The sequence below is a fragment of the Camelus dromedarius genome, chromosome 21, assembly GCF_036321535.1.
Source record: "Camelus dromedarius isolate mCamDro1 chromosome 21, mCamDro1.pat, whole genome shotgun sequence".
NCBI lineage: Eukaryota > Metazoa > Chordata > Mammalia > Artiodactyla > Camelidae > Camelus > Camelus dromedarius.
Window position 1 is genome coordinate 27,781,142 of NC_087456.1, and position 14,453 is coordinate 27,795,594.

A 14,453-nucleotide genomic window follows, 5' to 3' on the forward strand; every position below is an offset into this window, starting at 1 on the left:
TTTTTTGAGAAACCTCCAGTTTTCCACAGTGGCTTCACCAATTTAAATTCCCACCAACATTGTACAAGGGTATTGAACTGATTTTCTAAATAAAAGCTGACCAAGTGTTTTTACCAAGTCAACTATATGTTCTGGCATCATATAGAAACATCTAGAATTATTTTTAAATGTCATCAAATTAATAAAATAGGCTACTTTTTAGTCATATAGTACCCGTCTTTCTATGTTTCCCAACTGGAAGAAGAATAGACCCTATGTATGGCTTTCTCCTTGACTTTATATGATTTAACCAGAACAATATACTTCCCTCATAACTTACCATGATATGTGGTACATGTAAATATGTATCAGTTTAGCAGCTGTACTAGCTGCTGTCCTGTCTAGCAAAATCAGCTCTGAGTTATCTGAGCCCCTGAAAAGGAGTGTGATGCAAATTTAAGAGTGATTTGCCTGCCAGGGAAGGGTAGGACTAAAGTCCTGTTTTACATGACAAGGACTTCAGCTTAGAAGAATTGAACCATACCTCTCCCTTGTCATTGTGTGTCAAGTAAATCCAAAGAGACAGAAAAGAATTGATAAGTAGTTAATTCTCTTTGAGATAAAAGTATCAGAAAAAAAGAAAACTGAGCTAGCTCCAGCATAATTGGGGGCTATGTTGTCACAGGATGTTCCGCAAAACCTGATGTGGATCAATGTAGTCAGGACTCAGAAACCAGAAAGCTCCCACTGATACATATTCATTCATTCATTCATTCATTCATTTCCACCTTTTGTCTCTTTCTGCAGAAGGACCCTCTCTGCCTCGCTCTCCCTCTCTGTGTGGTTGCATGGCCACCCCTGTCCCGAGTTGGCTTACAGTTTTAGTGCCAGCTATGCAGAGAGACGTTAGCAGCTTCTTGGTTATAATTCCAAGAGGGAAGTTCTAATTGGCTCAGTTTTGTTAGGGTGGCCAGGAGTGTCAGGATCACATACAATAAGCATGGCTTCTGAGGACCACTCCTTCGGGTAGGAGCAAGGTGGTAAGTGTCCCAGGAAACAGGAATATCACTGAGAGGTGGACAGATGGCCTACATGACAGCTGCAACCTGCGACTTTCAGCTTTCACATTTATCCTTCCAAACTTGCAATCAATTACTATATTTTTATATCCTAAGATAATATATTTTTTGCTATTCTTAGTATCACTGATTTTGGAAATTAGGTAGATTTCTGCACAAATAACCATGATTTATATATCTTTCTTTCTAAATAAACCAGCAAAAGATAGATCAAATATTTCATCCTCTTGATAATTATCAATTATTACAGTTCATTGAATGTTTCATTCTGACCTAGGATGTAGGTATACAACAGAACTAGAGATCAGGGGCTTAAATCAGAACAGGAGGATAGGGGGTTCATACCCTCCTGTGGATTGATATGTTCAGTGGGAAAAGAAAAAGAAACTGACAGATTTTTTGGATAGAGTTCTATTGGAGAGTTTTGACTTCTAGAAATATCTAAGATTCCTAGAAAACTAAGCAGAGGCATAGTTTTCAGGAAAGGGAATATAATCAAGCATGTTACACCGCATAACTGTGCAACAGCGTTAAGTAGTCATAATAAGATGATCTCTGAGTATTGATTTAACCAACTAAAGAGATTATTGAGGAGGGGGTGTAAACAGCTAAATATTCATTGTCTGCAGTAGGAAGATAATAGGCTAAATTTAAAAAGTTGAGATGGAACAATGCATGTATGTTACTCTGAAAGGGAGAGAGAGAAGCCAGAAGAAACATCTAGAGGAGCTGGAGGTTGGTGCTCCGTGCAGGGAATTCTGGGAGAAGGATGGAGTGAGCAGCAGACTGCCATTTTACATCATGAGCCTTTAAGGTCTGTTTGGTTTTTAAAACTATCTACACATAAATTGTGATAAAAATAAAAATTAACATAAAAAATGAAAAGACTGGTAAATCATGCTCAATCCTCATGATCTCCTGGCACCTTTCTTTTTGGGATTTATCTAGTATAATGTCTTTTTTTTTTTAGGAGCTATTTGCATAAGTACAGATGTTGCACAATTCTCCAAAAGTGTATGGCAAATTGTCCTCTCTTTTAAGGAAGATATAGAATGGGGATCATTGCTATGGATGAAAATAACTATCATATTTAAAGTATCCTTGTATTTTATTTGTGCAGTTGTCTCATTTCCATTGTTTGAGCTTCAATATCTTGAGAGCAAGGGTTATGTTATTCAACTTACATGGCCATGATACTAACATAATTCCTTGTATATTGTGTGCTGTCAGTTAAGTGTTTTGTTTTGTTTTTTTTAATTGAAATGAGAAATAATCAGGAGTTTTAGCAAGAGCCTCTGTATTAGGTAGGGTTCTCCAGGGAAACAGTGCCAATAGGAGATGTGTGTGTGTCTGTGTATATATGTTTGTGTGTGTGTATTTTTTCTGCACTAAATATGTCAGTCCATGGCAGGATCTGAACTCCTGACCCTCCTGTTCTGATTTAAGCCTCTTGATCTGTAGTTCTGAGGTAGCTGTATCCTAGGCCTTTTGCAGCTATACTAAAGATTTCCTTCATGTCGCCTGTGTTGAATCCCCTGTTTCCTTTTTTCTTGGTTTATTTGTGTATTTGGTATAACAAATGGTCTGGTAGCGTCTGAGAAAGAGTACAGGGAGGAAAGTGATGGGGTTGTTTTAGAATTTTGAACATCTAAAATTATCTTTATTCCATACTCAGAGCTATTTGACATTTTGCCATTATATAGAACCATTTTCTCTCATTAACTTTATTTCACCATTATCTTCTAGCAGTACCGACTAAATTCTTCTTTCTTTCTTTTTTTACATTCCAGAAGCTTTACCATTTGTATATCCCTCATTTCAGAAATTTAGGATGATATGCTTTTCGTTAAATAATTATTTTCTGGGAACTCAATGGGGCCTTAAGTCTGTATTAATGTTTTTATATTCTGGGAAAATCTGTAAAACGCCTTCATAGAAACATCTAGATTAGTGTTTGGCCAAACAACTAGACATCGTATCTAGCGAAGTTGACACATAAAATTAACCATCACAGGCAGCTGTTCGTATAACCCCCATGTTACTGTAACACTTCATCCCTGTACCTGTTGAGTACAAACCCTCACTCACTTCTAAAGAGAAAACTGATTGTCTTCTCTCACAAAGTGAGAAGGAAAGCCTTCTGGTTGGGGAAAGTCACACCTGACTTCAGAAGTCCCTGGAACCTTCAATTTCACTTTTTCCCAGAGTTATGCCTGAATCAATTAACTTATTGTTGGTCTGTCCATTTACAAGTGCTCAGCTTTTACTTGTAGACATCTGTCCTTGCCTGCCGTTTCCTCTTATGTTCTTTTAAAACTTTCTTTTATTTCATTTTTTGGGATTTTGGAAGGGAAAAATTGTTCAATCATACTGAACTGAAAATGTTACCCTAGTATTCTCTGGGTTGTGATCTTTTCAGATCAAATCCTTGTAGCCATCCTTGACTCTTTTCCCCACAACTCTTGTCTCTTCTATCAAAATTAATCTTGTTGGTTTTACCTTGAAGTATATCCAGAGTTTGACCACTTCTCACCACTCTCACTTATCCATCTTGGTCCAAGCCATGGTCATTTTTCTCCAGGACTATCAGAACAGCTGCCTAAACTCCCTGTTTCTCCTCTTTATGCTTCTCCAGTCACTTCTCAACATGCAGCCGAAGTGGTGCTGTTCAAACTTCAGATCCTATCACTCCACCCTCCACTGGCTTTCCATCATTGTGAGTAAACAGCAAAGCTGATGGACTTTAATGGGCCACATGATCTGTAATGCCCGTCATCTCCCTGACCTCATTTCCTGATGATTCTTCCTCTCCGGCCTGCAAGTCTCATTGCGTTCCTAGGATTGCCCAGTGCTTGATTCTAGGCACACGGAGCACAGCTCCACTGCAGGGAGATCCACTTACCTTTCCTGAACTATTAAAAAAGGTTTCCTGAATCATTACATTGAAAAATACCTCCGTGTCATTCTCTTTTCTGTGCACGCCAGTGAGTGCGTCTTTAACTACACATAGAGAGGATGTGGTGCTCTACCTTGCAAAGGAGGAAAGAAAACGCTGGCTTAAGGACCTAATGCATTTTTTATTTGAGAAAAGGAGATATTCCGTACGCATATGTATAGCCTGTGGAAAAGTTAAAGTGTGCTTGTGGACTCTTTTTTTTTTTTGGTTCTGTTTTCTTCTGGCTTCAGAAACTACTCTGAGTTTTGTTTTCTTGTTTTCTGGGTTTTATTGTCTCTTCCCATGAAATTTACATTAAGAAAGAGAGAGAGAGAGAAAGAAAGAAAAGAAAGAAAGAAAAGAGAGAGAAAGAAAAGAGAAAGAAAGAAAGGAAGAAAGAAAGGAAGAAAGAAAGAAAGAAAGAAAGAAAGAAAGAAAGAAAGAAAAGAAAAGAAAGAGAAAGAAAGAAAGAAAGAAAGAAAGAAAGAAAGAAAGAAAGAAAAAGAAAGAAAAGAAAGAGAGAGAGAGAGAAAGAGAGAGAGAAAGAGAGAGAGAAAGAAAGAAAGAAACCTGATCCTGAAGTATCTTTATTATAAGCAGATGCTTCACAGTAGCCAGCTCTGCAGTGTGCACATTAAAATGCACTGCTGCAGTCTGAGGCTTGCTTTCTACTTCTTTAAACACATCTGAAAGACCTAGATCGTATACTACAGGGGGGACACCCCGCTGCTGTGCGGTGAGCAGCGGGCGGGGCGCGGAGGGAGCAGCGGCGCGGAGGAGGGGTGAACAGCAAAGCCCGCGGACCTCAGCCCGCCTTTGCACCTGTGATTGTAAATACTACTCACCCATAGTATAGACGCCTGCACATGGACTCTTGTCCCACTTTCTTAAAAAATATTATTAAGGAAGGTGCATGTAATGAAACCTCATGTATTATTAACCTAACCTTACTCTGAATGTACAAGGAATAGGCTTAATTCAACTAAAATTTATAGGCAATTTGTTAAAGCAGCAGTGCACATTAGAAGGTACATTAGAGCCACATTGGTTTTAATATGCCATTCAATAACTTGAACAGAGGTTAAAAATGCTGCTTAACCTCCATTAAGTATTTTAAAAATGCTTTAATTTAAAATTATTTGGAGCGTGTGTACATATATGAATGTACACATAGCCACACTAATAAATACAGCACTAAATACGTTTTCCTGAGTCGTCGTATTCAGGACAGGATGACCTCATAACACTCAGCAGTGGGCACTTAATCAGAGGTCAGGCTGAGAAAGGCAGGGGAGGGCGTCAGAGCATCCTGAGCCTGTGACCCACTGTTGTCCTTGAGAACCAGAGGCGGAGAGGGTTTCTTGAGGACTCTGCAGCTTTGGAATAAAATAAAGGCTAATTTATAATGAAAACAGCTTCATATGACATGTTTGGTGCTAATAGGACAATTCCTCATGCTTCCCTCTGGTATTTACTTTTGATTTTCTTCTATGACGCATACAGACTATTAGAAAGTAAAACAAAGTATCTTATTTCATTAAGAAGCATATCATATTTGTTAAGAAATGAGCTCATAAACCAGAATTGCATGCACGGCCCTGTGGATGGAATTGGAATTAGATGGCTGATTCTCCATTAAAAATCAGTGCCTCAAGTTGAGAGCCGATTATGCCACATGTCCTCATGGTGTTTGGTGAAAGGGCTTTCCAGATTAGCATGATTTCACAGAAAGACCTCAGAATAAGAGCCTTTTCCTTAAGAAACCACCAGGATAGGATCTTGTCATAGGAAATATGAACTGCAATCCTAGGCACATCTGGGGAGAAAAAGGATATTGATAAGTCATTATTTAAACTTTAGGAAAATCCCACTTTTATGGAAAACTGCCTAGTAAAAATTGTGATGATGATAAAAGATAATATTTCCTGAATGTATACTGTTTGCTAGACCCTGGAATAAAGTTTTATCTTAAAAAATCCCACTTAGTATGCACATTTCTATCATGGAAGAAATAGTATTATTTCCTTCTTATAGTAGGGGAAATGGAATCTAATTAAGGACAAGAACTATTTACAAGTCCAGGTCCATCTGGCCCCAGAATCTACACTCTTAAAAAGTAAAGTTGTTTCTGAATAACTCAATGTTTGCCATAAATATTCACTCAATGAATATCTGAGGTTGGGTTAAAATAGGTACTCTTTCAAGTACCATCCCCTCAAACTCATCTCCACCCATGAGTCTGGCACCTGCTCCAGGTCCTGAAATATTTCATTTGTTGTGCTGAATCCGAGTAATAATTACAAAGTAAAAATTAACAGAGTTGTGGGAGGCTGCAGTGATCAAATAATGAAGAGCTGATGGAGGGGTTTGGGAATGCGATTATTCTGTGGACTAAGTTGGAGAACCTTTTGTGACGGTTGCCATGGCATAGGATAGTGACTTTAGGGCATACAGCTGGTAAATACTGAGACTAAAGAAAAAGAGAACAAAGAAAATAAAAGTTTTGCTGTGGTTTATAACTGTATGTATATGCAGGAATCTCTTAAGACATAATCAGGGCTGTCCTTACTTGTCTTCATTGTTGTTTTTGGATTTGATTCTCAGAGAATGTGTTTATGAAGGCTTTTCATAGATATTCACATAAACAGGCAAACCAGGTTTGTTTTTTTTTTTTTTAATAAAAACGGAAGTCCAATAGAATAATTTCCCCTATATGAACAAATAATTACATCATTTTTTCTAAGAACAGGAGACATAGTTTGGGGGTGACATTTTCTTTCTGAAGCTCTGTTTCATCCACTGACTTGGCAAGGATTATATTTTGAATTTATTGTGTCTTATTCATACACATTTCCTGCTATCCTCCCCTGATACCTGACCTACCCTGACCAATCACTCTCATGACTCACAGGTTTGTGTTTACCGTTTTCCTTTCAGTGTTCAGGAGATCATCTGATACGTTAAGGACTAACATATCCATCCATCCATCTGCTTATCCATCCATCCAGCCATCTATCCATTTCACTCATATATCCATTTTATCAATTAACACCAATTGAATAAACTGCTATACACCAGGGCCTGTGCTGCTATAAGATACACAATCATAAATACATTAAAGCATTAAGGCTTAGTAGGGAAAACTGACTCATGTGTAAATATAACGCATTGTGATAAGTGCAGTATCAGAAATGCCAGTATAGAGAAGTAATAAAGTGAAGAGATTAATTCTTAAAGGGTGGGAGACATGAAGAGCTTAGTAGAGAGAGTGTTTCCTGAGCTGGTTTTAAAAATAAATAAGGGAGAGAGTTGGGTGTAGCTCAGTGGTAGAGGGCATGCTTAGTTAGCATGCATGAGGTCCTGGGTTCAATCCCCTGTACCTCCATTAACAAAATAAATAAATAAATAAATAAATAAATAAATAAATAAATAAATAAATAAATAAATAAATAAATAAATAGGAGTTTGTAAGATATTCAAGTAAGGAAAGCAGTCCAAGAAGAAGGACTAGGAGCAGGGCATTTAAAATATGTTTAAACTAATTGAAAATGAGGTTTTAAAATGTTTAAAGAGAAATTATAGCTTGAGATGAATAATAGTTATTGATACATTTGTTAACATTTGGTCAAATCTCTGAATAATAATTTCAGCATTATTTTTATATAAAACCAGTAACTGGAGGAAAATTATTATTATCCTAACTTGAAAATTGGCATCGTCTACTACAGTCTGAAAATACTGATTTGTGACACTGTTACTAAAATGGTCTTCTGTTGCCTGGTGCAGGTGAGCCCCAGATTCCTCCCTGGATTTCTCTTAGTATGGTGTCCATTCTTTGGTTTGAGATGAGAACTGTTTCTTCTAAATGGCTCATAATTAGTGCTTAGCCACCACTCTGCCCTCCTTTTCTGAATAAGGCCTGGAGGTTAAACTTGTTTTCTTTCTCCCATTTCCAGACCCGAGCAAAGCCTAATTGTTGATGGGCCTCTGGAGGGACATTGCCAGGGAATGGGCTCTCCTTTATGCCCAGGACGGGTACTGTGCTGTGCAAATAGCCACAACAGGAGAGAACGCCAGCTGCTGGCTAATAGCTTTGAACTCTCAGGACTCTGTAAGCCTTCTCCTGGATAAAGCAATACTCTTTTATGATACGGGTGACTTTTTGCTTTAGCTCTATAACGCATTGTTTCCCACATGAGACTTGTCTTGTTTGGGACCAAGAGTTAGCTGAAAGGAAACTGGAGAAAAGAATAAACTTGAGTGGGCTGATTTGCGCTTTGTGCTAACTCCAGCACTGCGTAGTGGGAGGTAATACTGTTCTCCTAATGACACTGCTTCAGAATGTGGTCCAGAGTCACTCAGGAAAGAAAGCTCCGAAAGATCAGTTATAATAAAGCAGATATGCAGATATGGAATGTGAAGTGGGGCTAATGGAGAGAGATCAGAGAAATCTATTGAATTAAAAAAAAAGAAAGAAATTAAGGTCAGTTATCTTTCAGCTGCTCTCAGGAGTTGAAATTTAAGTAGGAAAGAAGGGAACATGTTTTCCATAGTTGGAAGTCACAAAAGGAGAGGTAATGGTCTAGAATTAGGCACATTCAGGTAAGGCAAGAAGTAATCGTTGAGCAGGCAGGCACCTGAGTCATCCTAATTAGAGCTGTTTAAAAATAGGACAACTCAAATGATGGTGGGATTAACCTTTATAACCATGCTCTTGAGAGGAGGAGTGGAATTAACCCCAAGACAACTTCCAGTTTAGTCTTTTCCTTGAGGCCCTACCTCCAAGTTGCAGCCTCCCTGGGTGCTTTAATACCTTCCTTCTTGCTCTCTGCTTGTATGTCTGACTTTTCTGTGGCCTTCTTTATTCTCCAAAACTTGGCAACCCATTCTTCTGCACCAAAATCTATGCTCCTGACCTTTACAGATTTATCTAATAAATCATTTCTTATAAAAATCATTCCTAATTGTTCTAGAATTCTCTGTGGCTCGAAGCTATTGCAGTAAGTCCAAATTAATTCTGCTTCTAAGTATCTGTGCTAATGGGTAATTTATCCAAATTGGAGTGCTGTTAGTACATTCACGAGGCCATCATCATGAGTGTAAGGATCTAGGTCCCTTCACAGGAAGGAAAGTGCATAGACTCACAGTTGCAATGGTCTTGAATCCAAAACAGAAGGCTTCTACGTCTGTGATTTTGATCTCATGATGAGTCAGGTAGGAGAATATGGAATAATTGGAATGGCCAAACTCTATTTCTGGAAACACATCTGAAGCAAATTGCTGTCAGTGGATGCAAAGAGCAAATGACATAATCTAGTTGTAAATTACTATTAAAAATGATAATCTTAGGTCTCCCTAATTGAATGGCACAGATTTTGAGCTTTTTCCTTTTCTATTTTACAATTCCTGACACTTTTCAAGAGAGAATATACACCGCCTAGGAGAAGAAAAACAAATTAATTGTTGATGGCTGTGAAAGAATGACTTGTTTTCAGCCAGAGCTTCAAATGAGTCTTACAGTGATCCAATTACTTTTTGTTTCTCCCCTAAAGGATAGATAACACACAGAATGATTCCCTTTGTGTTCATACTCTTTCTCTCTTTCAATATGACTGATGTTTTATATACCTAAATTAGTGATCACGACAATTGTACAGTTTATTTTCATTTGCCAAACTTTATTCATTGTCTCAATAAAATTTCTTGTAACATTATGCATGTGCTTGTATGTGTGTAAATACTGGTATGTACCTATGTATGTATAAATACATATACATGCACAAGCACACATCACATAACATCAAGACCCATTTCTCCCACATGTGCCTGCTCCATCATTCAAATGTCCAATGCATTTCTAATTTCTAAACTGTTGACTTCCACCTTCTGGGTCCAAGAAACTCTAAGTAACTTGAAAATATTTTTGAATCATATTTTTATTTCTCTTCTTTTACTATAAGAAAAAAAATATGGGTCTTATAATTTAAGTTCTGTTTTTTTTCCTAATATAATACTTGTGGGGATCAATGCCTACCTAATAATTTGGTGCAGTCTTTGAATTCAAATGTTGGAGTGCCTATTTTGTGACAAGCACTGTACTGGGTTCTGGGGAGACAATGATGGATTAATCTGATGAGGTTCCTGCCGTCACTGAGGTTACAATCTGCTGGAAATGAGATTAATTACAATTTTTATCAGCACTCTGTAGGAAATAAGGAGGGTGCTTTGAAATTAATAATGTCACTAAACTAGCTTAGAGTAAGTTACTGGAGGAAGCCAAAGGACCTGATGTGCATAGGAGTGAGCTAAGTGGAAAAGGTGGGTCAAAATCATGTCAGCAGACAAAGCTGCCCATGAAAAGGCCTTTAGGCGTCAAGAACAGAAAGTCTGACTGGGGCAGACTGGGGATGAGCACTGAAGTGAAGCTAGAGAGGGAAGGAGGGAAGTGGGACTGGACCGGAGGGTTAGAGGCTATGCTGTGGATTTTTCTTTTTCCTAAAGGGAATAGGAAGTTATCAAATAATTTTAAATAGAAGAATGAGATGTTTAAACTATACTCTGAAAAAGACCAGCTACACTATAAAGAGCAGATTGGACGGGGACAAGAGGGACACCAGTGGCTAAGAAAGTCTCTGAGGTTGTTGAGATGCCTGGGTTGGAATCTGGGTTCTGCTCTGTGTTAACTCTGTCATTTTAGGAGTTAACCTGAAGCCTTCAGTTTTCTAACTTATGTAATGAACATTATATAATGCCTGAGTTACTAGCATTACCATGAGAACTAAATGAGATGATGAATGTAAAGCTTTACCACAGCCTCTGGTACATAATGTTAATTATAAAACCTTGGTAGTGACTTTAACTAGGGAGGAGGCAATGGGAATGGAGAGTAGAGGATGTAAGATTCTTAGAAGACAGTATTCAAAGGACTTAGTAATTAGCTAGACGTAGGGGCAGAAGGAAGTGACAGAATCAAGTGTTGCCAGTGTTAGCAGAATACAGGATGCTCAGTTACATTTGAATTTCAGACAACAATTTTTTTTTATTATAAGCAAGTATAACATGGGACATAGTTTTATTTTTTTTAAATCATTGTTTATCAGGAATTCAAATTTAACTGGGCATTCTGTATTTCATCTGGCTGCCTTAGCAATGGTACCTCAGGGTTCCAGTTTGGGAGCAACTGAATACTACATGGTGATGCTGTTTGCTGAAATGGAGATGATTAGAGGAGGACCAGTCTTTAGTGGAAAGGTCATGAAGGAGGTTTTACGTGCATTGAATTGTCAGTGCCGGGACGACACCCAGGAACAACGTCAGTTATTCACTCAGTCTTTCTTTGGTCGTAATTGACTTACTGGTCAAGAAGAGCTCAGCCACATTCATATGGGGAGTTAAGTGGTGGCGTGAGAGAGCTCTGTTTCTTGGTGTAACCAACATACTATTGTTTGAGAAAAGACTGGATAGAAAGCATAATGGAAACTTTTCATTTCTTTATTTCCAGGTTTTTATATTTCTCCGGGCAATGCCACTGGCTGCCTGCCGTGTTCCTGCCACACAGCTGGTGCAGTTAATCACATCTGCGATAGCTTGACTGGCCAGTGCGTTTGCCAAGATGCCTCCATTGCTGGGCAAGGTTGTGACCATTGTAAGGACCTTTACTTTGGATTTGATCCTCAGACTGGAAGGTAAATATTTATGAAAACCATTTATAATTTTAATAGGTTACATTTGCAGTGACTTTTTGCTTTAACTAACAGTGATTTTTTTGGAAGTATCTTTTGTAAAAAGCAGTATTTCTGCCCTCCTTAGTGTGTTGATGTATTCTTTTATTCTTTGATGTCTGCATTTATTAAACATAATGGTAATCTTTGCATATTTCCTAGAGTTCCACAGTATAGGTTGCCATACATTGATAGATGTGTCCAGTATTAGGGTCTGGGAACATATAACTAAATGAAATTACTTTTTCACAGAGAATTCAAAATTTGGATGTGGAGAAAGACAGGTAAAGAAATACTCAGAGAGGAAAATACACATGCGCACACACACGCACGTGCACGCACAAGGACGATTGGTAGCATATGTGTGTACATATTTTGTTCTACGGGGCCCTTGAATTAACTGCTTTTTTAAATTAATCTACTGATGCATTTATGTTCTCTTTGCCTTTCTAATTTAAGTTTAAAGACTGGCAGATGAGAAACATATCTTTGTATTCAGTGATAAGATTTCTTTCCCAGTGTGTAAAATACATGCTGAAAGTAAATTAACCACTTTTCAAAGTTACACTGTCTTTAATGTCCTACTTCTTATTTCCTTTATATCTGTTGCATTTGCTTTCATGCATTTGTGCTTATTGCTGTATTTCTTAAGCTGTGCTGGGATGCCAATTTCGTGTGTGTGTGTGTGTGTGTGTGTGTGTGTGTGTGTGTGTTTTGGTCTGGTTAGATTATAAATTTGTCTAGGGTTGGGACTATATCCATGAATTATCTGAGGTTCCTATTCCCAAGAAACTAGTGCTGTGTTCTGTGCACACCAGTCAAATTTGTTTCTCAATATGTGTGTATTTATAAATATAAATGCTAATTATTCAAAGGTTTGATATTATCTTTTCAACTCATTGCCCCCCTGCTGCCTGCTTTTTGGCCATTACACTCTTCATTAACACCTTGATTAGAGTGTGGACAGGGTGACAAGGTAAATTATTGAAAAAGAACTCAAACTAGTTCATTTGGTTTTCTACCAAAATTCAACTTGATTAAAAAAAAACTTTAAAATGAGATTTAGAATATTTATGAAAACAATTTTATATTCTTATTGCATATCTTTTTTTTCAAATCCATGCTGATCCACTTCTGTTACCATTGGACTATCATCTTGGTTAGTCTGAGAGTATCACCACTCTTTTCTATAAATACTAAATCACTCGGAGTATAGAAAAACACATGGTACAGTCAATGTTAAATAATAAGTGTTACCAGGGTTTTGATAGTAAAATCAGGGCCAGTTATTGCACATACTACCTCCTCTAGGTACATTTTGTTGAAAGACCGTCTCACATATTCCCCAGTTGGAACTCTGGACTTGGTTTCTTACACTCCTGGCCACCTCTGTCGTTTGAGTTCCTGACTTTTCCGTAGTCTTTCTGACAACACTTAATTACCAAAAGACAAATATCTGCCCCAGTTAGCTGTCGTCTTTGGGCTGCTCATGCCTGTCTATGAAATGCTGTGCCCATCTCAGCCATTTTCCCTCTTGATCTCCCTTGTTCTTCTTGGCAAAACCCCTCTTCAATGACCAAGAGATGTCTAATTGTCTCAACTTTTTCACTTAACTTTCTTTAAGTGAAACCTGATTCCTTTCATTATACCACTTCCTTTCCCCTTCAATACTTTAAGACTCAGGCTGAACTTTACCCCATTCTGCTTTTCCTTCATTTATCTACTCAACCCACTCCCTATCTCAGTCTAATCCTGGACCAAGAATTGTTTACACCTATTGCTCTGCAGTAGAACTGGCTAACACTGGAATCAGTCCCTGGGCTCAAAGCTGGCTTGAAAAGTTAACCTAAATTGATGAGGAATAAGAAGAGCCATAAACTATGTAATAAAAAACAACAACAATGATGACTATAGTATTAGGTTAAAATCAAGAAAGCAGAACTCAATAAAATAAAAGGATTGAGTGTAGGCTAGAGTCTAGGAGATGGAGCTGAAGTTTGAAAAGCTGGGTAGGTTCAACAGAGTAAAAGATCCAGAGTAAATGTGGGTTCAGAGTAAAAAGATTTATGACAATTTTCATATGAATAGAATGATATATCTTTACATATTAGTTGACTCATAATTATATCGAGTCAAATAAGGAAGTACGCACACACCACATTTTGTTTATCCATTCATCCATTGATGGTCACTTAGGTTGTTTCCCTATCTTGGCTATTGTGAATAATGCTACAATGAACATAGGAGTGCAGAGAGCTCTTCAAGATCCTGATTTAATTTCCTTTGGATATATACCCACAAGTGGGATTGCTGGAATCATATGATAGTCCTATTTTTAATTTTTAAAGGAACTTTTACACTGTTTTCCATGTGGCTGTACCAACATACACTCCCACCAACAGTGTGCAAGGGCTCCCTTTTCTCTACCTCCTTACCAACACCTGGCTTTTGTCTTTTTGAGAATAGCTATTCTGACAGGTGTGAGGTGACATGTCACTGTGGTTTTTATTTGCATTTGCCTGATGACTGGTGATGTTGGACACCTTTTAATGGACCTGTTGGCCATTTGCATGTCTTCTTTGGAGAAATGCCTATGCACTTTCTTTACTCACTTTTTAAAATCAGGTTGTTTGTATTTTTGCTATTGAGTTCTAGGAGTTTCTTATATATTTTGGATATTAACCCCTTATCAGATGGAAGGTTTGAAAATATTCTCATTCTGTGGGTTTTCTTTTCACT

General features: G+C 37.8%; 1 protein-coding gene across 1 annotated transcript in view; it reads left to right on the forward strand.

Moving 5' to 3' along the window:
- LOC135318770 (usherin-like) overlaps window positions 1-14,453 on the forward strand; it is a 228,910-nt gene that overhangs the window by 163,036 nt on the left and 51,421 nt on the right. Inside the window, exon 14 of the mRNA XM_064477010.1 lies at window positions 11,495-11,678. Coding sequence (XP_064333080.1) covers window positions 11,495-11,678 — 184 coding nt within the window. The remainder of the gene's footprint in view (window positions 1-11,494; window positions 11,679-14,453) is intronic.